This window comes from Lissotriton helveticus, chromosome 10 (assembly GCF_964261635.1).
Source record: "Lissotriton helveticus chromosome 10, aLisHel1.1, whole genome shotgun sequence".
NCBI classification, from domain to species: domain Eukaryota; kingdom Metazoa; phylum Chordata; class Amphibia; order Caudata; family Salamandridae; genus Lissotriton; species Lissotriton helveticus.
Genome location: NC_136071.1, coordinates 11,658,513 through 11,685,633, shown reverse-complemented (window position 1 = coordinate 11,685,633; position 27,121 = coordinate 11,658,513). Strand labels below are relative to the sequence as shown.

The window sequence follows — 27,121 nt, the reverse complement described above, 5'->3', positions numbered from 1 at the left end:
GGCAAGTGACCAGACAACGCGTCGAGCAGCAACAAAGCAGAAGGGCCCCACGCAGATCTCGTGGATGCTGGAGGGCTGATCTTCGGTGTAGGCTGCTCGGGGTTGGGGCTTCTCAGTCCCCAAAGCACTTGGTCGAGTTTACCTCGGGAGTCGTGCTGGAAGCGAAGTGCAGGTTCGTTAAAGATGGCTGGTCCCACGTGTCTCGTCGCACCCACGGGTCTCAGCTTTGCTGCAGATGTAGGTAGAGGTCGGAGAGGTCTGGGAATCCGGGTCTTGTCGGGCTCTGAAGTCTGGATCCTCGAGGGAAGACGACAAAGTGAAGCCGCTTGATGGTGCCTGCAGTTGCAGGGTGGACACTCCTTGTCCACAAGGGAGAGTCTTCAGTCATCTGTGGAGCAGAAAGTCGAAGGCCAGAGTTTCTTCGTGTTGAATAGTTCAGGATAATCTAATTTGGAATGGGACCAGCTCCTATCTTTATTCTCCTAAAGGGGGCTGCACTACTGACTAGGTCCCTCCCCTGGGTGGCACCAGGAAGGGCGGTGGCTACACCCCCTATCCTTTGTCCGGTTTCCCGCCAGAGCTGGGGCAGGGATGCCCCAGCAACTGGTTTGAACCGGTGTATGCACAGGGCACCTTGTGTGCCCCAGGCATGTCTCATTCCTTTCAGGCCTCCCTACCTCAATACACAAAATCCTGTCTGGGGTGGTGCTAGCACCTCCCAAGGCAGGAAACCCTTTGTCCAAGCCATCCTCGCTGGAAGGACTCCCAGCAGCAGGAGGTCAGACTTGTGTCTGTGGTGGCAGCATCCATTTTGTGATGCTGAGGCTCGAGTTAACTTTAACCGGGGTTCACAGTTACATACATGTCGTGTCCCTCTAGAAGGGTGGAATGCTACCCCCGTCGCCAGAATTGGCGAGGGGGTAGTATTCCAAATCGTATGACACCTTACTCGACATGTTTTGATAATGTTATACCAGAGTTAGCATTTAACCGCGAGGTTGATAATGCACTTAAGAGTATATGGTATAGCGTTATCATGGAACAGCTATTAGGACTTGGTTCCGCAAGCTGCAAACGGGCTCAGCTCATGCCAGAGCACCATCTCACATAATTCCAAGCACTCTGCCTTCAGGATTGATAAGGCCTTCCATAGGAGTGACTGATAGGAATATATGTGTCCATTTTAGGGTTAGATATAGGTATACTATATCTACAGCAAAGGGTGTTTACACCACCTTGCCCCAGCTGTCATGCAGCCAGTTGTGTCAGATTTAGATGGCCAGCCAGGGGTGGCATAATACATGCTGCAGCCCCTGGTAGGCCCTGGGTACACCAATGCCCCGGATACCTAAGGTACACTGTAGAGGGACTGATAAGGTGGCCCAGTACCAATTGGTAAATGCACCTAAAGTACATGCTTGTCAATTTAGAGAGAGAACAGCTAGGCTGTGGGTCTGATTAGCAGGCCCACAGCCAGGGAAAGTCGTAAACCAGTGAAGCAAAAAGCAAAAGAATCTGGGGTGACCATAGGATTGCAGACCCCACTCTCCTACAGAAGTGTTTTGATATTTCTTTCAGAAGTGGGGAAAGTGTCAAATAAAAAGTCCTCCTCTAAAGGGTCAGTGTGCACGTCAACATTGTGATATTTTGCTGCCCTGTCTATAAGCTGATTAAACATGATAGTGTCGTCTGTAGGCGACGGTTTTGTAGGGTATGGGGAAGTGTCTGGGATGGGTTGCGCTTCGTCAGGATCATTTTGGTCATCCCATGTATCATCTTGTGGCTCAGGATCCCCTGGTTCATCACAAGTGTACTGAGGATCTTCCCCCATGTCCTCTCCCTCATTGTAATCAGAATGTGTGGGAGAGTAAGGTACAAAAGGCATATCAGGAAAGAAAGGAGGAGGAGTAAAAGGTCTTGAGGGAGATGTCCCAAAGTTTTTTTTCTTAGTAGGAACAGGAGAAGGAGTGTCTTGTGGTAAGGGACTCTTGTTTCGGTGGTAAACTACCACGTGTCTTGTTTTAGGGTCTATTTATAATTTTGGTTGCTCTTCAGTCACTGGATCTGGATGGAAGAGTTCTTCCTCGACAGTCCGTGGATTTGGCGTCGAAGGCTTCGGTTTATTGACTTGTTTTTGAGTCTTTGGCTCGAGGGCCTTTGTTGTTGGGAGCTCCTTTAGGCTCAACTGCCGATTTTGGGCCGGTAACCTTTTTTGGTTCAACGCCTTTTTTCTTTTCAGCGTCCTTTTTTGGATCAGCGCCCTTTTTTAGGGTCGACGACGGCCTTCGGATGGACGGAGTTCTTGGTTCGGTACGTTTTTTGTCCGAAGCAAGGTTTTTTTTCGGGTCGATTGTCTTTTTTGTGTGATGGGCCCCTTTTTTTAGGATCAGCTGCCTTTTTTGGTTCGTCTGTTTTGTTAGGATCGACGACCTTCTTGGTCTCGACGGCCTTTTTCGGTTCAGAGGGCTTCTTGGGCTCGACTACGCTCTTCGGTTCCGAGTTTTTCGGTGCCGAGGGCTTCTTGGGCTTGACGACCTTCTTTGGGTGTACGCCCTTCGGATCGACGACCTTGGTCTTCGGGTCGATGACCTTTGGGTGGACCACCCTCTTTTGTTCTGCGCTTTTCGGGTCAACCAGCTTTTTCGGTTCGACGACCTTTGGCTTGAAAGCTCTTTTTGGCTCGATGTCTTTCTTCGGGCCTGGGCTACCGGAAGGCGTGTGTTTAGGCTTCGGAGCCGAGCCGAGAGGTGGGGTCTCCGAAGGAATATCTCGATCTTGGCTAAGGCCTTTCGGCTATGCTTCGACCGGACCCTTCTTTTTTGGGCTGAGTGGAGTGGGGGGGCCGAGTACTCACAGTTTGCCCCAGCGTGATCTGGTCATCGGAGTCCGATTGGTCCTCAACGGTGACGATCTCTAGATCGGAGTCGGCGGCTTCGGGGAGATCTTGTTCGTCCTCGAAGATATTCTCCAGTTACGGTGCCGACTTCTGCATCTCTTGCCAGGCAGCCCGTCGATTCCTGATGGTTTTCTAGGATCGGAATTGGGCACACGCTGGGCAATTTTCTTCTTTGTGTTCAGGTGACAAACACTTGTTGCATACTGTGTGCTTGTCAGTATGCGGGAATTTGGAGTGGCATTGTGGGCACCTTTTAAATGGACTCCTTTCCATCGACGAAAGTCGCACGTGGCGTCGATACGGCCCAACTGCCCGCGTCGACGACCGGATCAAGATGAAAAGTTTAATGGAGTCGAGGGGTACCGAGCGAAAACAATATGTAGAGTTCGAAGGCATTTTAGCCTTAGAAAGTAGTTAGTTTCGGTTCCGAAGTTGGAGTATAGGAAATAACATCCGAACCCAATGGCGGAAAAAAACCAATCTAAGGATGAGTGGATGCCCATGCGCACTGTAGTCCAAGGGAGGAGCCACCTATCTCGTGATACTTCGAAGACTCTTCCAAGACAACAAGGTGCAATCATCCGGACCCAACACTAGGCGGCGATCTATGCTAAGATATGAATTCAGCAGCCCACATGCCTCGAACATGAAGTTCCATCATCGACTGTCGTCGTCGACAGTTATCTTGGTCCGTGGTGTCTTCGTCGATGGCATTCCTGTTGACGAGGGTGCGTCGACGGTCCTTGACGTCGATGTAGAGACTCCAGCAGACAGTATAGGAGCCTGGATTGCCATTGTTGTCACAGTTGCCGTCGAAGACTGTCTATGCCACACAATGTCGTTGAGAGAGAAACTGTCGTCGACGATGACTTTTAAAGGTTCTTACCCACAGGATCTGATGAGGAGGCTCTAAGACAATCTCCCTCCTTCCTGACAGGTGTAGAGGGCACAGATAACACTGGATCAGAGGCATGCTTGGCAACCTTCTCCTTACTTGAAGCCTTTGAGTCCTGGCTTATGAGGCTTTATTCCTTCACCCGAGGAACTGTCTTTGGATCTAGCCCTTTTATGGGATGTCCTCTTCTTCATCAGGAGAACATGACTGTTGTTTAGTGGTCTGAAGTCACAATAACAACCTTCCCTCTCTGTCCTTGAGGGTGTTATTTTAGAAGGTGCAGCATATCTTACAATCTCTCAACTCATGCCTTGGATAAAGGCAACAAATACATTCCTTGTGTGGATCACCCACATGGGCCATTTTCTTACCACAGGCTTTACAAAGGCGGAAAATGCCTTTTTTGTCTGACATGTCAAGATTTGCTGAAGAGAAAACGGAGTAGCACTCAGGAAGACTCCCTTCCACCACGACGTGCAGGGAAAATCTGAGAAGAACTTGCCTCTGCTAGGAGTGTTCTAGAGGGTGCTAGCAGCGGATTGGCTGGAGGCCATTATAGCCTATGAAGTGTTACCGTGGGACTCCCATCTTGGCGACGGGGAATGATTCAGGCATGTGAATCTATGAAAGATACCTGAATACTGGATAAAAAAGGGGACTGACGTCAGCACGCTGAGGAGAGCTCCTTATGGCTCCGATTGCATCACGCTGAGCCATGGCATTATGACGTCCTGGACGTCATAATACCACAGCTCCACATGATGTCATCAGAGTCATAAGAAGCCCTTGTCAGCATCCTGATATCAGTTCCCTTGTGGTGGTCTTTCTTTGGATCTCCCTCTGGGAAGTCCTTTCAGGCACTGCCTTCTCAGGAGGCGCCATGAGGGGGTGTTTCTTCAATTTTCTTCTTCTCTCTCTTTGTTCTTCTGTCTTGAAGTGACCCGTTGAATCTTATGCCTTCCCGGTGTCGGAAGCTCCTGTTGGATTTATTTTGTTTCAACTAATACTGTGCTTTTTCAATGAATCTGAAGCTGGGTGGCACAAAACAAAGACCGTGCGGAGATCTGAGACTAAAAAGGTGAAGTGCTTCTCAAAGAAAGAAGGTGAATGATTGAAAATTCTTATCAGAAACAAGAAGAAATAAAATCACTCCAGTCAACACTAGGAAACATGTGAAACCTCATGTGCTCTAAGGTCAGACTTGGAGAAGCCAGAAAACAATTATTCTATAATGCAGAACGTTTACTCTTGATGTGATAAAACCACTGAGAGATACTTAAAATAAATTCCCAGTGCACAAAAATAGTATAGTAGCATGAATGTACCTGCACCAGCAAACTACAGAATGAAAATTCCAGAAAGACTATTTGCACTCAATGGGCAAACAGCAACAACCTTTGAACTAACCCAGTAAGACATCCTAAGCCACTGCTAAACATGCGAGCCAAGTTTCACATGTTTCAGCACGGCACATGTGCCACTGTCTCTCAGACTACCAGAACTCACATTTGTTGCCATTTCTCTCAACATTAAAGGAAATTCAACAGGTTTTTTTTCCTAGTGGCTCTGAATCATTCATGTTGCTTCTAAGATAAACAGTTTCCTGCTAGACCACTCATCAGTGTGGGAAATGAGGGCAGCTGCATAACAGTAAAATGAGATTTGCTGCTTTGTTGCTCCCCAATTAATCTGAAATTGCAACAGCTATGCAAAGAAAAAGCATAGTACGCAGCACAACAGCACTGAAAACTTTTAAGAGGAACGTGAGTCATATTGACAAACTAAGGCAGAAAGAGGTGCAGCTACTGGAGAACAGAACAAGACGTGGTACACTATTGCTGTAAAATGCATTTGACATTGCTAGAGCAATGCAAACAAAATGCATACCACACAGCACAACAGCAGTGACAATTTTTAAGAAAAATGAGATTCATATGTAGACAAACTACACATACCCTAATTCTAATAGAGCAATACCTTCCATTACTTCTTCAGAAGCACTGCCCCACATGTAGCATTAACGCACAAGTTACTACTTGTGTAACGATATATCTCTAAGAGACATTACTTAGTGATAGATTCCTTACCTTAGAATATCCCCAGGCATCAGACTGGATCCGGAATTTTTTTGCGTAGCATTACCCATGCACGTCGGTAGGTGTCGTCCGCGGCTCCGCGTCAGTCGCGCCGTGATGACATCGTCGGAGTACTTAGACGCCGCCTCCGCGTGCTGACGTCAGTTGTTATACACAGCTTTTCCGCGCCAAAAACGCAGAGCCATGATAAAAACCAACACTGGTGCCATGAAACTAGGGCCCTGAAGGGGATGACCTTAACCCTAGATATCGGTTCGCAGAACGGGGAGGATGGGTGGGTCGGTAAGGAATCTATCACTAACTAATGTCTCTTACAGATATATCGTTACACAAGTAGTAACTTTTGCATCTGAAAGAGACACGTTAGTGATAGATTCCATACCTTAGAATAGATACCCCAGCAATGCCAACCCCGGTGGTGGGTCTGCGAACCAATAATCACACCAGAAAGTCCTGGAGGACGGAACGGCCAAAGAAGCCATCCCTCCGGACTTGGCTGTCCAGGCAGTAGTGTCTTGCGAATGTGTGCAGTGAGGCCCATGTAGCTGCCTGACAAATGTCCTGCAAGGAAACTCCCCGGCCCAGGGCAGTAGTAGTCACCGCGGCCAGAGTGGAATGGGCCCTCAGCCCAACAGGAGGTTCCTTTTTAGCCAAAGAGTAGCATGCCTGGATGTACAACACGATCCACCGAGAGATGGTCCGTTTGTGCACCGCCCCTCCCTTCTTAGCACCCACGTAACCAACAAAGAGTTGGTCATCCACCCGGAACTGGCGGGTGCGATCCAGATAGTATGAGAGCGCACGTTTTGGGTCCAGACGGTGGAGCCTCTCTTCCTCTTTCGAAGGATGCGGAGGCGGAAAGAAGGTGGGCAAGGTGATGGACTGCCCGATGTGGAAGGCTGTGACTACCTTGGGCAGGAAAGAGGGTCTTGTCCGCAACACAACCTTGTCCGGATGGACAGAAGGGAAAGGAGGTTTGGAAGAAAGAGCACGGAGCTCACTCACTCTCCTGGCAGAGATGATGGCAACCAGGAAAGCAGTCTTCAGAGTAAGAAGGCGGAGAGGACCGTTATGAAGTGGCTCAAAGGGAGCGCACATCAGATAAGTAAGTACAAGGTTCAAGTCCCACTGAGGCATCACGAATGGAACAGGAGGGAACATGTGTGTGATGTCCTTCAAAAACCTATTTACAATTGGGAACTTGAACAAAGATGGCTGATCAGGTAGCCTTAAGAAGGCGGAAAGGGCAGAAAGGTAGCCCTTGATAGTGCCCAGAGCAGAGCCCTGCTGGGCAAGAGATAGAAGGAAGAGGAGAACCTCAGAGGGGGGGCAGAGAGTGGATCCACAGCCTTTGCTGTGCACCATGCCACAAATCTGTTCCACCTGCAGGCGTATACCGACTTTGTGGAGGGACGTCTGGCTGCCAGAATGACATTACAGACTTCAGGAGGCAAGTCAAATGGCCTCAAATGTCGCCGCTCAATCTCCAAGCATGGAGGTGGAGACTGGACAGGTTCGGGTGGAGGACCATCCCCTGCTGCTGCGACAGAAGGTCCTCCCGAAGAGGCAGACGAATCGGGGGATCGACAGACATGCTGAGTAGCACTGGATATCAATATCTTCGTGCCCAGTCCGGAGCCACAAGGATAACCTGGGCCCGGTCGCGCCTGATCTTCAGCACTCTGGGAAAAAGTGGTATAGGCGGAAAGGCGTACAATAGACCGCAACTCCACTCGCAACGAAAAGTGTCTCCGAGCAAGTGCCGTCTTGGAAATTCCAACGCGCAGAACTGATGACATTGCGCGTTCTCTCCGGTGGCGAATAGATCTAACCAAGGCTCTCCCCACTGCTGAAAGAAGCCTTGCGCCACGTCTGAGTTCAGACGCCATTCGTGAACAATCATGCACCGACGGCTGAGTTCGTCCGCCCTGGCGTTCAGAGAACCTGCCAGGTGTTGAACCACCAGGGTCACGCCCTGATGTTCCAGCCACTGCCAGAGATGCAGAGCCTCCTGGCATAGGGTCCACGACCCCACCCCGCCCGGTTTGTTGCAGTACCACATGGTGGTGGTGTTGTCTGTGAACACCTGCACTACACTCCCCCGGACAGAGGGGAGGAATGCCTTCAGTGCAAGTCGGATCGCCCGCAGCTCCAGGAGGTTGATGTGGAGCTGGGACTCCGCCGGAGACCAGAGGCCTCTGATCTCCGCCTCTCCCATGTGGCCCCCCCAGCCTTGGAGGGACGCGTCCATCACAACCACGTGCTCCGGTTGGGGTAGGGAGAGGGATTTACCGCTGACCCAATCACGGTCCGTGAGCCACCACTGCAACTGTCTTGCAGTGCCCTCTAAGATCAAGACATGGTCAGACAAGTTGCCCTGATGATGGGCCCACTGAAATTTCAGGGCCCACTGCAGAGCCCGCATCCGCCACTGGGCGTGATGCACCAGAAGGATGCAGGAGGCCATCAGCCCCAGAAGCCGCAGCGTCAACCTGACCGAGACTCGGGATAACGGCTGAAAGATCGGAATCAGAGCCTGAATATCCCGAACCCGCTGTTCGGGAGGATAAACCCGAAACTGCGCCAAATCTAGAACCGCTCCGATGAAGAGGAGCTTCTGAGAGGGACACAGGTGTGACTTCCGCACATTGATGGAGAACCCCAGCTGGTGCAGGAGGTCGGCCGTAGTCTGGAGGTGGCTGACGACTGTCTGGGGCGAGCCCGCCTTCAACAACCAGTCGTCAAGGTAGGGGAAGAATGAAACCCCTAACCTGCGCAGATGAGCTGCGACCACCGCCATCACTTTTGTGAACACCAGTGGGGCGCTGGTAAGGCCGAAGGGGAGCACAGTAAACTGAAAGTGCTCGTGGCCTACCATGAACCTCAGGTAACGTCGGTGGACAGGCAGCACAGGGATGTGAAAATAAGCGTCCTGCAAGTCCAACGCTAACATCCAGTCTCCAGGGTCTAGGGCAGGTAAGACCTGAGCCGATGTCAGCATCTTGTACTTCTCCTTCCGGAGGAAGCCGTTGACGTTCCGCTGGTCCAAGATAGGGCGTTGGCCCCCTTTGCCCTTCTTGGGTACCAGAAAGTAGTGGGAGTAACAACCACACCCTACTTCTGGCCCAGGAACGCACTCGATGGCCCACTTGGCCAAGAGGGCCGTAACTTCCTCTTGTAGAAGTCTCAAGTGATCCCCGACACACAGTGGCACTGCAGTGGCATGGCCGGAGGGGACGCCTCGGAGTAGGGAGTAGCCCCTTCAGACGATTTGCAGCACCCACCTGTCCGAAGTGACAGTGCGCCAGTGGTGGTGGTGATGGCGAACCCTGCCCCCACTGGAGTCACATGGGTCTGAAAGCACGGACTAGGAGGGTTTTGAGGCGGATGCTGCAGGGGTAGGTGTGGACTGGCCTCGCTGTTGTCCCCGACCACCGCCACGGTGGTTTCCACGTCCGCCACCGCGCTGGATGGTAGTCTGCGGCCCGTGGCTGGCAGAACGTGTGGGGGGCGCCCCTTCCTTGGCCACGAAAGGAGCGAAAGGCAGCCGTTTGCTGGCGCGGGCCGAGAGGCCCAAGGACTTGGCCGTAGCCCTGGAGTCCTTAAAGCGTTCAAGCGCATGGTCTGCCTTGTCGCCAAAAAGGCGACGGCCATCGAACGGCATGTCCATAAGTGTGTTTTAGACATCAGCCGAGAAGTTGGCAGATCTCAACCAGGCATGGCGACGAATCGCCACCGTCGTTGCCATTGCTCTGCCCAGTGAGTCAGTAGTGTCCAGCCCACACCGGATGGAATAACGCGCCGCATCTCGACCCTCCACAAGGGCTTGGCCGAGTTTAGCCCGGACCTCCACCGGGCATTCTGGCAGCACGTCCGCGACCGTATCCCACAGAGAGTGGGTGTAGCAGCCCAAGAGGCATGCGGTATTGACTGACCGCAATCCTAAACTTAGGGAGGAGAATACTCTCTTTCTGTATTGCTCGTACCTCTGGGATTCCCGGTCTGGGGATGACCAGGCTCTCGGGAGTGGGGTGGGTAGACAGAAAGCAAGGGTCGCCCGGAGCCGGGCGGTGGCGCCTGGCCGTGGCGCCTGGCCACGTTCCTATCCACGGGCTGACCTGTGGCGGGCTTGGACCAAGTGCCCAGAAGAACGTCTGATAGGGCCTCATTAAACGGCAGCAGAGGCTTGGCCGAGCTTGCCTGCGGTTTAAGGACCTCAGTGAGGAGGTTAGTTCTCACGGCCGCGATGGGGTGCTCAAGGCCCAAGGCCTTGGCCGCCCTCATCAGCACCACGCTATAGGCAGCCCCCTCCTCCGTAGCCACGCTAGGAGGGGAGACAAAACCAGTGTCGGGCGAAGTGTCTAGACCACTGGCATCCCCAAGCTGTCCTGTCCAGTCCGTAGAATACGGACACTCGCGTGCCAGAGGGTCCTCAGACCCCTCCCAGTCACCCTCGTCACCATCGCCTAGTACTCCGGCTCAAAGGATGGGGCCGGGTCATAGAAATAGGAATCTCCCATCGGCGTCGAGAGCGGCGCCGCTCCGACGCCGGACCCAAACCGAGGGCAGGACCAGGGACGGCGCCGGGGGCGCCACCCTTGGGGCCGGCGAGGTAGTGAGGTCGACCGGCGGCGACCCGGATCCGGAAATGGATCCAGTGGGGCCCTGCAGCGTCGGGATCAAAGTCGCCGACGGCGCCGGGGCCGAAGCACCCGGTCCGCATGGGGACCCAGTTGGGACTGCTCGACCCGAAGGCGCCGCAGAACCTGACGGAGGAGCGAGCGACCTCATGGCCATGAGGAAGTCATCAATCTCCCCCGGCGTCGTATTCTGCCCAGGGACCGGCGGGTATGGAGCAGGCCGCGACACCTGCGGCTCTAGCGAAGCCGCGTGGGAGGTGTCGCCCGAACCCCCGGCCGCATCGCGCGAGCGTCGGGTGGGAGTCAGAAGAGCGATGACGTCTCTTTGACTTCTTGTGCTTACCTGAGGAGCCCGAAGACCGTGGACGACTCCCGGAGCCATGGTGGCTACGACCCCGCGACTGGTCCCTCGACCTCCTCGCGGACCGGGACCTCGAGCGGCGCGGGGCCGACTGCCGGAGCTAGAGTTGCTTGCGGGACCGCTCCCGCCTAGCCTTAGACGTCAGGGCTTGACAGTCTGAGCAGGCCTTGTCGTCGTGGTCGAGGCCTAGGCAATGAAGACACCGGCGATGGGGGTCGGTAACCGACATCAGTCGGCGCAGGGTTTGAACCCGGGCATCCCTACCGGCACCGTCTGAGTCGTACAGACTTTGAAGCAGATCAAAAATGATCGAAAAAGTTTAGTAAAAAATAGACTAAGGATACCACTTTTTCCGGATCAGCGCTTGCTGGCGCGGAAAAAAAGAACTAACGTCAGCACGCGGATGCGCCGTCTAAGTACTCCGACGACGTCATCACAGCGCCCAGGACGCCGACGACAGACGCGGAGCCGCAGACGACGCCTACCGACGCGCATGGGTACTGCTACGCAAACAATTTCCGGATCCAGTCTGACGCCTGGGGATATTCTAAGGTAAGGAATCTATCACTAACGTGTCTCTTTCAGATATGGTTCTTCTACCTGCCTACGACTACTGATCAAAAGGAAGGGGTCTTGGAGAGCACTAGGGACATTCTGAACACATGAAATGTGCTAGAACGGGTGGGTTATAGCGCTTACTTGGAGCTGCCTCCGTTATGTTCCTCGTCATCTGAGGAAGTGGTGGGAGTTGAGCCTGGCCCAGAAGGAGACGCTTTGGAGGTCAAATGATTGGGAAACTTGGGGGCAGGCGAATCGTGGGAGACTGACCAGTTGGTGAAGGGAGCCCCCTTCAGCATGGGCTCATCCGGGAAAGGGGGCATGTTGCCAAGGTGGTGATGTTGCTGGTGAGGGCTGAAGATCGAACCCGACATTGGTCCCGGGGGGAAAGAGTGCTGGTACTGCAACTTCTGCTGCATCTGGTGAGAAAACTGAAGGAAAATAAGTTGGTGAGAAAACAGACAACATATAGTGAGTGGCCTACTACAAAGAATGCAATTATCAGAAACCATGAAACTACTTTAGTTCCTTACCATGTGCTTTCCTGTTGGCATTCCGCCCATCTGATTAGGCGGCATAGGAGGAACTCCAAACTGATTTTGGCCGTATCCTGAAACTAAAGCACGATACGTTTACACTAAAATATGCAGACAAATTTAAGAAATACACAGACATCAAGCTTATTATTAAGCACAGTTCTTTACAAATAATAAATCACTTAAACACTTTATAGAGCAGAAAGAGCCGCTACACAGGTGAAAAGGTTACACACCTGTAACAATGTTTCTTCACCATATCCTGACCCAGCGTTTCATCTGTGAAAGCCACATCAAGACAAGAGTGGATGGTGAGCGTCCGTGGTATTCTCCAATTAGCTCCTTAATGTGCGTCTTGGAGAGGCACACTGTTAGTTAATGATGCTTTGGATGCTCTTAGCCTTGTCAATAGGGTTATGTTTCTTCCAAGCAACTGTGATTCCCTTGCCATACCCAAATTTATTTCAAAATGTAATATGTGCAATCCAATTGGCAAGGGTACATTTTGAAAAATTCTCTCAATACCGGCACCAGATGCAATGCGAAGTTTTTAAAGTTGATGGATCTGTCCAAACAACAGTACACATTTCTTTCATGTCCAGTTTACATGTCTCTGACAAAGTAGACAAAAAAAAGCAACCAACAAAACAGGGTGGCATTAAATACTGAAAGTATCTTCAATATCAAATTCAAATTTGCACATATAATAACTATCTTGCAAAAGGCTGCTTTGTAAAAAGTTATGGTTCGGGCACTGTATGTGAAATCAGTTACCTATAAAAACTTTTTACTTAACTTTGACCCTCGTTCTCCAGTATTGGTATAGTTCATAGATTCACCTGCTTGAATCATTCTTGGTCATTGAGGTGTGAGTCCCACAGTACCTTCTAAATCAGTGGAAGTAGTAAACTTACTTTATAATGGCAAAATACATTGATTTTAATAGCTTATCTACATCATTTATAAAGAACCAAACTCCAGCCAATCAGGCGACAGCACCCTTTAGAGGTATCTTCCCTCAGATGTTCAAGAACTAGTGGGAAATAATCACCACTTACAAGAAGGAGAACTTCTATAGGAAGGAGGGTGGGTCGCATGTGAATCTATGAAACATGCCTATACTGGAAAACTGCAGTTACAGGTAAGCAACACATTTTTTCTCAAGTATTGGATCTTTCATAGATTCACATGCTTGAATCCGAATAGTTAGCAGTTACATGATATATATGTTGTCATATCATGTTTATACATCACAATAGGGAATGTTGAGTACATATATACATATATCATCATGCAAGGCTCACCTTACTGGAAAGATGGCATAACACTGCTTGTCCCACAGCTGCTTCACTGCGTAGTGATGAGTCCAGGCAATATTGTTGATCAAGCTTATGCCTGTTTTTCCAAGTCCCTGCACGGCATTTGCTTTCTTTAGGCACTTCAGCAAACAGACCGGTTGTTGTAAAGACCACCCTGGTAGAGTGTGCCTCAGCTTTTTCTCTCCAGGGCTTACCAGCCCTAGAGTGATTGAACTGAATAGCTGTAGATATCCAGTTACAGACAAGCATGTTATGCTTGTCTGTAGCTGATTTGTACAATGCAAATAGAACTTCAAGCATGTCTCTACATCGGGCTTATGCAGTTATTTCTGCAGGTGTCCAATGATTTGCAAAAAATGTCTAAAGTAAAATAGGTTCGTTCAGATGAAAATCCGTTGGAACTTGGGAGTAGTTCTTAGAATCACAGTGTTACCCTTAAACTGTAAGAAATGTTCCTTTATAGTGAACGCTTGAACCTCACTCGCTCTTCTAGCTGATGTCAAAGCTAGAATTAAGGCTACTTCCATATTAGGAATTTGAGTTCTGCCTAGTGAATAGGTTTGAAAGGGCTCTTCAACAACTGTGAAAGTGCAGTGTTAAGTTACCAGGGTGGCATCAGCGCCTTTATCGGAGGGAATACTATGAATAAACTTTTAAGAAATTGTGTTACCTGCTAAATCATAAAGAAGGGGTGTAGGAGAGTAGGGTCTGCAATCCTATGATCACCCAGATTTTTGCTTTTTGCTTCACTGGTTTACGACTTTCCCTGGCTGTGGGCCTGCTAATCAGACCCACAGCCTAGCTGTTCTCTCTACTCCAAATTGTACCCAGGTACTGAATTGGCACTGGGCCCTCTCAAGTCCCTGTACCCAGGGCTGAGGTGCACCCAGAAGTCTCCCAGGGGCTGCAGCATGTATTATGCCACCCCTGGGCTGACTAACTAAATCAGACACAACTGGCTGCTTGACAGCTGGGGCAAAGTGGTGTACTCACCCTCTGCTGTAGATATAGTATTCCTATATCTAAACCTAAATGGACACACAGATATCCTATCAGTCACTCCTATGGCAGGCCTTAACAATCCTGAAGGCAGAGTGCTTGGAATCGTGTGAGATAGTGCTCTGGCATGAGCTGAGCCTGTCTGCGGCTTTCGGGATCCATCCCTTAGCCGTTTCCATGATATCGCATACCATATACTCTTAAGTGCATTATAATCCTCGCGGTTATGTGCCAACTCTGGTATCGCTTTATCAAAACATGTCGAGTAAGGTGTCATACGAATTGGAATACTAACCCCTCGCCAATTCTGGCGACGGGGTTAGCATTCCACCCTTCTAGAGGGACACGACATGTATGTAACCTGTAACCCCGGTTAAAGTCAGACAGAGCCTTAGCTCCACAAAATGGATGCTGCCACCGAGACACAAGTCTGCCCTCCTGCTGCTGGGAGTCCTCCCAGCCCAGGAGGCAAGGACAAAGGGTTTCCTGCCAGGGGCGGTGCCAGCACCGTCCCAGACAGGATTTTGTGTATCCTAGGTAGGCAGGGCTTTAGAGGAAGGTGACTGCAAGTGGCACCCCGGTGCTCACTGTGCATAGGCCGGCTGGAACCAGTTCCAGGGGCACTCCAGCCCCTGATCTGGGGAAAGCCCGCCAAAGGAGAGGGGTGTAACCACCCCTCTCCTAGTCCCACCCATAGGGCAGGACTTAGTCGCGTGCCAGCCCCTTTTTGCAGGATAAAGGTAGGAACTGGCCCCTTCCAAATCAGATCATCTTTGAATCCTGAAACTACTTTCCACGAAAGGAACTCAAGACTTCTTCCCAAGATTCTCCCTTGTGACTAAGGAGTAGTCAACCTGCAGCAGCAGGCACCAACCAAGCATCGCGGTTTGTGACAGAAGTCCTCATCCTAGGCACCTCCCCCTCCGCCTGGGATGACTCTTGGTGGCCAGAGGCCCTTGGAAAAGCACCCATCCCGACGGACCACGCACGGAACCTGGGTGTCATCCTGGATTCCTCACTCTCGATGAACAGACAAGTCAACGCCGTTTCTTCATCTTGCTTCAACATTCTTCGCATGCTCAAAAAAACATTTCGCTGGATCCCCACCGAAACTAGAAAAACGGTCACCCACGCACTGGTCACGATCCGCCTGGACTACGGAAACACCCTATACGCCGGTACCACCGCAAAACTCCAGAAAAAACTCCAACGCATCCAGAACACTTCAGCCAGGCTCATATTAAACATCCCGCGTAAAGAACACATCTCTGGTCACCTGAAAAACCTCCACTGGCTCCCCGTCAATAAGAGGATTACTTTCCGCCTCCTAACCCACGCACACAAAGCACTTTACGAAATTGGACCCGAATGCCTCAACACACGACTGTCCTTCTACACCCCCTCCCGCCAGCTACGATACTCCAACCAAGCCCTTGCCACTGTACCTCGCATCAACAAAACCACCATGGGAGGTAGATCCTTCTCCTACCTGGCAGCTAAAACCTGGAACTCACTTCCCACTCACCTTCGCCTTACTCAGAACCACCTAGCATTCAGAAAGCAACTTAAAACGTGGATATTCGACAAGTAATTCCTCACCCTTCTTCAAGCGCCTTGAGACCCTCTGGGTATATAGCGCGCTATATAAATCTCCTGACTTGACTTGACTTGACTTGACCAGTCTCTCCTTCGGATCAAGACTGCTCCAGCACGACGAGAACCGGCTTCCCTGGCACCTCTGACCTCAACCTACATCATCAGCCCAGCTGTGATCCGTGGGTGTGACGAGACCTCGAGGGACCGGCCATCTTCAGAACTGCACGACGCTTGTCCAGCACGACTCCCGAGTGACCCTCGACCGAGTGCTTTGGGGTAAGAGAAGCCCCGACCCTGAGCAGCTCCAGCACCGAAGTTCAGCCCCCCTGCATCCACGAGATCTGCGTGGGGCCCTTCTGCTCTTTGCTGCCAACCGCGTTGTCCAGGTCGCTTGCCCGTTGGCTAGTGGCCCCCTCACGACGCTCCACGACGGCAAACACTGCTGGTCTGGTTGCTCCAGACTAGCCCTTGCTCCCCTCCAAAAGAGGAGCACCCTGGACCCTCCTGGTCCACTCAAGACGCCATTTTAGGTCCACCGCGTGGGCCTTGCATTTGCCAAGACTTGTTGCCCAATCCTGGGTCCAGCGACGTCGACAGCAAGTACCTTCGTGGGACAGCTCGCACCTCCATCCTGGTCGCCGACAACGCCTCCTGGTCCGAGAGACTGCAGAGCCCAGCAGCGCCCACTCACCTGGCTGAGGTGACTTCGTCCGGTGCCATCCTGGTGCCCACTCAAATCACTGGCTAGTGATTCAGAACTTGGTCCCCTCTGCTTACAGGTTTCTTCTTTCCTGATCCAGGCTTGGATCTCCACGAACTCTTCACTGGTCGCCTGCCAGCAACTCTTTCTTCAGGCTCCTGGTTCTTCAACGTGGGTTTCCGACGCAACTTCAACCCTATGCAGCCGCAGCCCCTGGGCTAGGTAAACCAAGTACTCCGGTGCTTCAGCATAGTCCAACACCCTAAGTGTTCGGATCCACCCCCGTTTTCGACCCACCTAGTCGGGTTCGCCCGAGAACAGTAACTTTGCAACTGCTAGCCTCCATAGACTTTTTCCTGCCTTACGCGTGAGAGTTCCCACTCTGCACACGACGTCCACAGGCCTCCTGCATCTAATCCCAGTGTTTAGAATTGTAGGCCTAGCGATTCCTGAGTCTAGAAATGTATTACTTACCTGCTAGCAAGTTCGCATTCCACTTACTGTGTATATGGTTTTTCGTGCCCCTAGGGCATTTGTGTAAATTGTGCGACTTAAAGTATTTTCGTAAGAGTTTTGTTGTGTGCTTAGCTCCCTGACTCATAAAGAGTTCAGGGTAGTCTTGTTATAAATAAATATCTGTTTATTTTCATAACTTGTGTGGTGTCCTTTCACTTGGTGTTCAAGGGGTAATGTGATGGTAAAACAGCTGGCTTAACACTCCCTCTAGAGTCTTAGCCTTAGACTGCTCGTATCCATGCTACTAGGATAGCTGGTCTATAAGGTTGACTTACAACCAATCATCAATAAGGGTTGTTTGGACTGATACATAGTGATCACTAGAATAGTGAGCACTGCATATCAGGCCAACTTCTCACAAGGGGGTCCAGAAGACCTTTGGATCTGAAATGGCCACTAAATGTACTTTAATTGAAGAGTGAACCAGGCCCGACCTAGCCATAGACAGAAGGCATGGCAAGACATGTTCTCGAGATGATAATATAGGGTCAATCATTGACTTCTGGCACAGTAAGCGGAAGTGCTTCAATTTTAGCCGATATGTTTTGTTAGTGTGATCAGCTCTGGCCCGAGCAAGGATATCTCTGCAGTCCTATGGGATATCTAAATGGTTAAGCTCATGGTAGTCAGGAGCCAGAAAGTTAAGTGCAGAGAGGTCGGGTTTGGGTGAAGCACCTGCTTGTGGCTCATTGTGAGAAGTTGGCCTGATGTGCAGTGCTCACTATTCTAGTGATCACTATATATCAGTCCAAACAACCCTTATTGATGATTGGTTGTAAGTCAACCTTATAGACCAGCTATCCTAGTAGCATGGATACGAGCAGTCTAAGGCTAAGACTCTAGAGGGCGTGTTAAGCCAGCTGTTTTACCATCACATTACCCCTTGAACACCCAGTGAAAGGACACCACACAAGTTGTTATGAAAATAAACAGTGTATTTATTTATAACAAGACTACCCTGGCTCTTTATGAGACAGGGAGCTAAGCACACAACAAAACTCTTACGAAAATACTTAAGTTAGCACGTTATACACAAATGCCCGAGGGGCACGAAAAACCATATACTTTAAAAGTGGAATGCGAATTACTAGCAGGTAAGTAACAGTTCTAATAGGCTTTGGAATCGCTAGGACTGGACTAGGGAATCGTTAGATTACTACTAGGAGGCCCAGGGGACTCGGGTGCAGAGTGTGCACTCTCACGCGGGATGCGGGACAAAGTCTATGGAAGCTAGAATTCACAAAGTTAGTGTTCACGGGCGAACCCGACCTGGTAGGGAGAAAACGACAGTGGATCCTGACCCTTGGATAGTGAGGCTATGGTGGGACACCGGAGTGCCGAAGTTACCTAGCCCAGGGGCTGCAGCTGCATAGGTCTGAAAAGACGTCGGGGATCTCGTTGCCGGACCAGGAGCCTGGAAGGAAGAAGTTGCTGGCAGGCGACCAGTGAAGAAAAGTTCGATGGATCCAAGCCTGGATCAAGGAAGAAGAAAACCTGAAAGCAGAGGGGACCAAGTTCTTGAATCACTAGCCAGTGATTAAGTGGGCACCAGGATGGCACCGGGCGAAGTCACCGCAGTCAGGTGAGTGGGCGCTGCTGGGCTCTGCAGTCTCTCGGACCAGGAGGCGTTGTCGGCGACCAGGATGGAGGTGCGAGCTGTCCCACGAAGGTTCTTGCTGTCGACGTCGCTGGACCCAGGATTGGGCAACAAGTCTTGGCAAATGCAAGGCCCACGCGGTGGACCTAAAATGGCGTCTTGGGCGGACCAGGAGGGTCCAGGGTACTTCTCCGATGGAGGGAAGCAAGGGCCAGTCTGGAGCAACCAGACCAGCAGCAGAAATGTCGTCGGGCGTCGTCAGGAAGGCCACAAGCCAGCGGGCTAGTAGCCAAACAACGCGGTGAGCAGCAAAAAGCAGAAGGGCCCCACGCAGATCGTGGAGATGCTGGGGGGCTGCTCTTCGGTGCTGGAGCTGCTCAGGGTGGGGGCTTCTCGGACCCCAAAGCACTCACCAGGAATTCACTCGGCGGGCTTGTTGTGCAGAAGTCGTGTAGTCTTGAAGATGGCCGGTCCCTCGAGGTCTCGTCACACCCACGAATCTCAGCGTGACTGATGATGTAGGTAGAGGTCAGAGGTGCCAGGGAAGCCGGTTCTCGTCGAGCTGGGCAGTCGGATTCCGGAGGAAGGACTTGCAGCAGACCGCAGTGTTCTGTAGATGGTGCCTGCGGATGCAGGGTGACTACTCCTTAGTCACAAGGGAGAAATCTTAGGAAGAAGTCTTGAGTTCCTTTCGTGGAAAGTAGTTTCAGGATTCAAAGATGATCTGATTTGGAAGGGGGCCAGTTCCTACCTTTATCCTGTAAAAAGGGGCTGGCACGCGACTAAGTCCTGCCCTAGGGGTGGGACTAGGAGGGGGGTGGTTACACCCACTTCCTTGGCGGGCTTTTCCCCAGCACAGGGTCTGGAGTGACCCTGGAACTGGTTCCAGCCAGCCTATGCACAGTGAGCACCGGGGTGCCACGTGCAGTCACCTTCCTCTAAAGCCCTGCCTACCTACAATACACAAAACCCTGTCTGGGACGGTGCTGGCACCGCCCCTGGCAGGAAACCCTTTGTCCTTATCTCCTGCTCTGGGAGGACTCCCAGCAGCAGGAGGGCAGACTTGTGTCTCGGTGGCAGCATCCATTTTGTGGGTGCTAAGGCTCTGTCTGACTTTAACCGGGGTTAGGGGTTACATACATGTCGTGTCCCTCTAGAAGGGTGGAATGCTAACCCCGTCGCCAGAATTGGCAAGGGGTTAGTATTCCAATTCGTATGACACCTTACTCGACATGTTTTGATAAAGCGATACCAGAGTTGGCATTTAACCGCGAGGATTATAATGCACTTAAGAGTATATGGTATGCGATATCATGGAAACGGCTAAGGGATGGATCCCGAAAGCCGCAGACAGGCTCAGCTCATGCCAGAGCACCATCTCACACGATTCCAAGCACTCTGCCTTCAGGATTGTTAAGGCCTGCCATAGGAGTGACTGATAGGAGATCTGTGTGTCCATTTTTAGGGTTAGATATAGGTATACTATATCTAAAGCAAAGGGTGATTACACCACCTTGCCCCAGCTGTCAAGCAGCCAGTTGTGTCAGATTTGGATGGCCAGCCAGGGGTGGCATAATACATGCTGCAGCCCCTGGTAGGCCCTGGGTACACCTATGCCCTGGGTACCTAAGGTACACTGTACAGGGACTGATAAGGTGACTTAGTATCCAATTTAGATATGTACCTAAGGTACATGGAATCCATTTTACAGAGAGAGCAGTAGGCCTGGGGCCCTGAATAGCAGGGTCCCAGGTCAACTAAGTCAGAAAACCAGCAAAACACCAGGCAAAAAGTTGGGGGCAACCATAGTCAGGGATCTACCTTCCTACACTCATCAATAGCAAATTCTTCCAAGGGTCCAGCTGAATGGGATTCCCCTCTGACAGAAGTAGAAGCTCACTGAAACAGTGGTATCTGGGCCACAGTGGGGCAATTACTCTCATCCGACACAGTTTCCTCTTCGTCTTTCTGAGGAGCCTAGCTATGAGAGGGATCGAGGGAAAGCATATGCAAAGATCCCTGACCATCTGATCGAAAAAGCATTTTCCTAAGACCTTTGTGAGGGTCCAGGCTTGTGTAAAACGGCATTTCCGGTTCTCTTGCGATGCAAAGGGATCTAGTTCTGGCTTGCCCTATTGTTGGAAGATTGTGTTCAGAATTAATTGATTTAGTTTCCATTCGTGGCAGCTTTACCTTGTTCTGCTTAAAGTGTCAACCCAAACTGTTGATCACTCCCTGTAGATGTTCTGCTTGTAGTGTTACTTGTTGCAGCAAAGCCCATTTCCATCTTTCTTGCACCTCCAGCGACAGGATCAGAGATCTTGTGCCTCGTTTGTTCAGATAGTGCATACTTGTTTCGTTATTGGTTCGTATCAGCCCTGAAGATCCTTTTATCCTCTGTAAGAAAGCTTGGAGGGAAAGTTAGACTACTCTGAGCTCCAGGAAGTTTGTTCATTTTTGATTGTGTTAGGGTTAATTTCCCATTGATTTAGAATACCTGCAAATGGGGCCCCAACCTTCTATTGAAGTTATGACATATTCAGGAATTTGGGACAAGAAAGTGAGCCCCAATGAGAGATTGTAAGAGTTTATCCACCAAGAAAGAGCTTTTATCATTGGTTTGATGACATGGTCGAATGAACCTTCTATCTGAACCCCACTGTGCATCTAATCCCTCCTGGAAGGGTCTCATCCATAGAAAGGCACAGCGCACAAGTAAAATGGCCGATGACAATGCCGAAAAGTGATTTGAGAAGGCAAACAGAAACTGGTTTTATTTTTGCTAAGGTTTGTGCCAACGTCCCCAGTTTCCTTTGTATTTCTTCTGACAAGAATGCCACGTCTTGTAATGTATCCAGAATTGCTTAAAGAAAATTTGTCTTTGTTGAGGGACGAAGGAGAGACTTTTGGTAACTGTTAGGCTCAATGACTGGAACTACGTTTTCAACGCTTGGCAGGCAGATGGCGCTTTTATCAGCCAGTCATCGCGGTACAGGAAGGGCTGGGGGCATTTTTGTCCTAAGTGGGCTGCCACTGGGGCGAGACACTCTGTAAAAATCCAGGGAGCTGTCCTGAGAACAAATGGGAACAGTTTGACTTGATAGTGAGTGCCGGCTACCGGGAAGCTAAGAAATGTGTGATGCTTCAGATGAATAGGGATGTGGAAATAAGCACCCTACAGATCTAAGATCGGCGTGTAATCTCCGTGATTGAGCAGGTGCAGGATTTCTTGAAGGGTGATCATACGAAAAGATTGCATTTTCAGGTATTTGTTCCATTTCCTGAGGACCAGAATGGATCGCCATGCTCCCGATTACTTCTTTATGAGGAAAGAGCGAGAACAGAAGCCTATTCCTTGCTGAGAATGTGGGGCATTCACTATGGCACCCTTGCTTAGTATAGCTAGCACTTCCTTCCGGAGTAGAGGAGGTGGGTGCACTCTTTTTAGTGGAGTGATGGACGGAATCTGAGAGAATTTTAGCATGTGACCAAATGAGATGAGACCTAGGACACATTTGTCTAATGTTGTTTTCCACCATAGATGATGAGATTTTGACATTTTTGCTTTCACAGAATGATGTGCTATAGGGGGCGTAACTGGCACTACAATATAGTCACAGTTTCCTGCCAGTGTCTCTGGTCGGCGCAGTCTGCCTTCTCCTTGGTGGTTACTTGGAGTAGACTGCCGCTGTCCTATATGATAAGTGTTGCTTGTAAGTTGGCATAAATGGCTGCTGAGAGCGTTGAAAAGTCTGATACCTCTAGTATCTCTTCCACAGGCCTCTCTATAGGGTGTTATTTGAAAGATATTGCAGTGTCAATGTCTGCCTTGATTGCTTGCAATGAGTCGTCGACATGCTTGTCAAAGTGAGTCATCATCGTATGGCATATTTAAAATTTTTGTTTGCACCTCCGGTCTAAATGTTGTGGCCTTTAACCAACCTTGGTGTAAGAAAGTGGCTCTATATATACTGGACCAAAGCAAGGTACAGTGTGTATAGAGTCCCCAGAGGTTTGGCAGAGGCTGAAGTTAGATATAACCTTACTCTCTAAAGTGGTAGCTTGGTCGAGCAGTAAGGCAGTAACAGAGGACAGTGTAAAGCATTTGATGTACACACTCAGTCAGCAATGGTCTCACACACTCAAGAACTGAACTCTAAGCCAATTGTTTTGCATCAAAAGATATAGTGGTTTTATTTTAGAACCAACAAGGTATCAAAATATACTTTCTCAGAATGAGTTACTGTAGTTAAATACTTTTCAAATAGGCAATAGACTTTTTTATTACAATACGTTACTGATCTGCATGTAGCCGGGTCCTTGAAGGCTTCCTTCCCCTGATCTGTGATACTCTTGAGCATGGGCAAGAACTGGCTTCTTGTCTGTATGGGGAGCAATGTCTCCAGCAGGAAATCTGCTTTAGGCTTCTCCTCTTCCAGCTTAACTCCATAAGCTGCTGCCGCCTTCCTGACCACCTCATTGTATGCCCCAATGTCATCCGGTGGCGAAGGCCTCGAGGGGTATGTTTCCACAGCCTCTTCCGAGTTTTCGGCCTCGATGCCCTGCCATTCCTGGTCTTGGGCCGTCGAGGAACCTGAGCCGTAGCTTGACTGCTGCCCCCCGTAGTCCCCTTCTGTGTAGTAGAGGTCTTCTTCTTCTTCGTGCTCCGAGGGATCCGGAATTTTCAGCGTCTCTTCGACGTCGAACTCCTCAAGTTCCTGTACCTCAGCGACGGCAGGTGCCGGCTTCGAGGGGATCCTGTAACTTCTCATCTTTTCATCGAAGTCCTTCTTTCTCTGAAGGATGTTCTCCATTTCGGCCTCGAGCCTTCTTTTCTTTCTCTGCATCTCTGCAGCCTGCTCGTCATTGAGCGTTTCGGCTGCTTTTTTCGGCGGTGGCGTCGACGTCGAAACTTTCTTCGGCTCCTTTTCCTTCGAAGTCGAAGGCCCTTTTTCGGGGGCTTGCTTCGATGACCTTTGCTTTTCGCTGGTCTTCGGCCTCCGGGAGTCCTTCTCGAAGGATCCGCTGGGATCTTTTTCGGAGGATGCAGCTTCGGTCGTCAAAGTTTTCGGCGCCGGTGCTCCTTTCGAGGCTCTGGGCTCTGACTTTCGAGAGTCTGCCTCTGGCTTTCGAGACCCTGTGGGGGTTTTCGGGGTCGTAGACACTCCTACCTTGTCAGTCAGTGTAGGAGAGTAGGGTCTGCAATCCTATGATCACCCAGATTTTTGCTTTTTGCTGCACTGGTTTACGACTTTCCCTGGCTGTGGGCCTGCTAATCAGACCCACAGCCTAGCTGTTCTCTCTATCCAAATTGTACTCAGGTACTGAATTGGCACTGGGCCCTCTCCAAGTCCCTGTACCCAGGGCTGAGGTGTACCCAGAAGTCTCCCAGGGGCTGAAGCATGTATTATGCCACCCCTGGGCTGACTAACTAAAACTGACACAACTGGCTGCACGACAGCTGGGGCAAGGTGGTGTACTCACCCTTTGCTTTAGATATAGTATACCTATATCTAACCCTAAAATGGACACACAGATCTCCTATCAGTCACTCCTATGGCAGGCCTTAACAATCCTGAAGGCAGAGTGCTTGGAATCGTGTGAGATGGTGCTCTGGCATGAGCTGAGCCTGTCTGCGGCTTTCGGGATCCATCCCTTAGCCGTTTCCATGATATCGCATACCATATACTCTTAAGTGCATTATAATCCTCGCGGTTATATGCCAACTCTGGTATCGCTTTATCAAAACATGTCGAGTAAGGTGTCATACGAATTGGAATACTAACCCCTCGCCAATTCTGGCGACGGGGTTAGCATTCCACCCTTCTAGAGGGACACGACATGTATGTAACCCCTAACCCCGGTTAAAGTCAAACAGAGCCTCAGCTCCACAAAATGGATGCTGCCACCGAGACACAAGTCTGCCCTCCTGCTGCTGGGAGTCCTCCCAGAGCAGGAGATAAGGACAAAGGGTTTCCTGCCAGGGGCGGTGCCAGCACCGTCCCAGACAGGGTTTTGTGTATTGTAGGTAGGCAGGGCTTTAGAGGAAGGTGACTGCATGTGGCACCCCGGTGCTCACTGTGCATAGGCTGGCTGGAACCAGTTCCAGGGTCACTCCAGACCCTGTGCTGGGGAAAAGCCCGCCAAGGAAGTGGGTGTAACCACCCCCCTCCTAGTCCCACCCCTAGGGCAGGACTTAGTCGCGTGCCAGCCCCTTTTTACAGGATAAAGGTAGGAACTGGCCCCCTTCCAAATCAGATCATCTTTGAATCCTGAAACTACTTTCCACGAAAGGAACTCAAGACTTCTTCCTAAGATTTCTCCCTTGTGACTAAGGAGTAGTCACCCTGCATCCGCAGGCACCATCTTAAGAACACTGCGGTCTGCTGCAAGTCTCTCCTCCGGATCAAGACTGCCCAGCTCGACGAGAACCGGCTTCCCTGGCACCTCTGACCTCTACCTACATCATCAGTCACGCTGAGATTCGTGGGTGTGACGAGACCTCGAGGGACCGGCCATCTTCAAGACTGCACGACTTCTTTCCAGCAAGCCCGCCGAGTAATTTCCTGGTGAGTGCTTTGGGGTCCGAGAAGCCCCGACCCTGAGCAGCTCCAGCACCGAAGTGCAGCCTCCCAGCATCTCCACGATCTGCGTGGGGCCCTTCTTCTTTTTGCTGCTCACCGCGTTGTTTGGCTACTAGCCCGCTGGCTTGTGGCCTTCTGAACGACGCCCGACGACATTTCTGCTGCTGGTCTGGTTGCTCCAGGCTGGCCCTTGCTCCCCTCCAAAAGAGGAGCACCCCGGACCCTCCTGGTCCACTCAAGACGCCATTTTGAGTCCACCGCGTGGGCTTGAATTAGCCAAGGCTTGTTGCCCATTCCTGGGTAACTTCGACGCCGACAGCTTCATCCATCGTGGGACAGCTCGCCTCTCCATCCTGGTCGCCGACAACGCCTCCTGGTCCGTGAGATCTGCAGAGCCAGCGTCGCCCACTCACCTAGTCGAGGTGACTTCGCCCGGTGCCATCCTGGTGCCCACTTAATCACTGGCTAGTGATTCAAGAACTTGGTCCCCTCTGCTTTCAGGTTTTCTTCTTCCTTGATCCAGGCTTGGATCCATCGAACTTTTCTTCACTGGTCGCCTGCCAGCAACTTCCTTCTTCCAGGCTCCTGGTCCGGCAACGAGATTCCCGACGTCTTTTCAGACCTATGCAGCTGCAGCCCCTGGGCTAGGTAACTTCGGCACTTCGGTGTCCCAGCATAGCCTCACTATCCTAGGGTCAGGATCCACTGTCGTTTTCTTCCCACCAGGTCGGGTTCGCCCGTGAACACTAACTTTGCCTTTACTAGCTTCCATAGACTTTGTCCTGCATCCCGCGTGAGAGTGCACACTCTGCACCCGAGTCCCCTAGGTCTCCTAGTAGTAATCTAACGATTCCCTAGTCAAGTCCTAGCGATTCCAAAGCCTATTAGTACTGTTACTTACCTGCTAGTAATTCGCATTCCACTTTTAGAGTATATGGTTTTTCGTGCCCCTCGGGCATTTGTGTATAACGTGCTAACTTAAGTATTTTCGTAAGAGTTTTGTTGTGTGCCTAGCACCCTGTCCTCATAAAGAGTACAGGGTTGTTGTGATTCTAATAAATACACTGTTTATTTTCATAACACTTGTGTGGTGTCCTTTCACTGGGTGTTCAAGGGGTAATGTGATGGTAAAACAGCTGGCTTAACACGCCCTCTAGAGTCTTAGCCTTAGACTGCTCGTATCCATGCTACTAGGATAGCTGGTCTATAAGGTTGACTTACAACCAATCATCAATAAGGGTTGTTTGGACTGATATATAGTGATCACTAGAATAGTGAGCACTGCACATCAGGCCAACTTCTCACAGTCAGTCACTTAGCTTTATTCGATTTTTGATTTAAAAATCATAAAAGCATACAAACAAACAGGAAAAAACATACATACAATAATATATCTGCAAGTTAAAAAGAACGTGTGCCCAGCCTGTTGGAACATTTCCTTAATTATATCGCACTGTACATAAAATTAGCATTTACAGTCTGAGTTAATACGTTGGCTTGTCCCTTCAGAAATTACAATTTTTGTACAATAAATCAAATCTATTGCGGGCAGGAGAGCTACTACCAGTAAAAGCACGAAGTCCCCTTCCCATCAAATATTTGTGTACTGTCGTTGATCTTAGTAGAGGGATATGTGGGGTACTTGGGTAGAAATCGTACAAGTCCCAGATGGAAATGGGGCCATCTCCTTCTTGGGGCTGGGAGGATCGTAGATGGGGGACAATGTTCTGATTCCTAAATTTAACTAGAATTAGGGCCCCAGGGATGTCTTTAGGTAATGACCCTAACCAGCCCACCCTTCTAACGCTCAGAATTCCACCGTCTTGAT

General features: G+C 50.5%; 1 protein-coding gene across 3 annotated transcripts in view; it reads right to left on the bottom strand.

Annotated features, from left to right (window-relative positions):
* FAM120C (family with sequence similarity 120 member C) overlaps positions 1-27,121 on the bottom strand; it is a 434,870-nt gene that overhangs the window by 257,292 nt on the left and 150,457 nt on the right. For 2 of the 3 annotated variants that reach the window (XM_078664559.1, XM_078664561.1), the window contains exons 6-7: positions 11,980-12,062; positions 11,588-11,877 (exon numbers count right to left, since the gene is read on the bottom strand). In XM_078664559.1, the coding sequence (XP_078520685.1) occupies positions 11,588-11,877; positions 11,980-12,062 (373 nt within the window). The remainder of the gene's footprint in view (positions 1-11,587; positions 11,878-11,979; positions 12,063-27,121) is intronic. The other variant, XM_078664560.1, reaches the window with a different exon arrangement.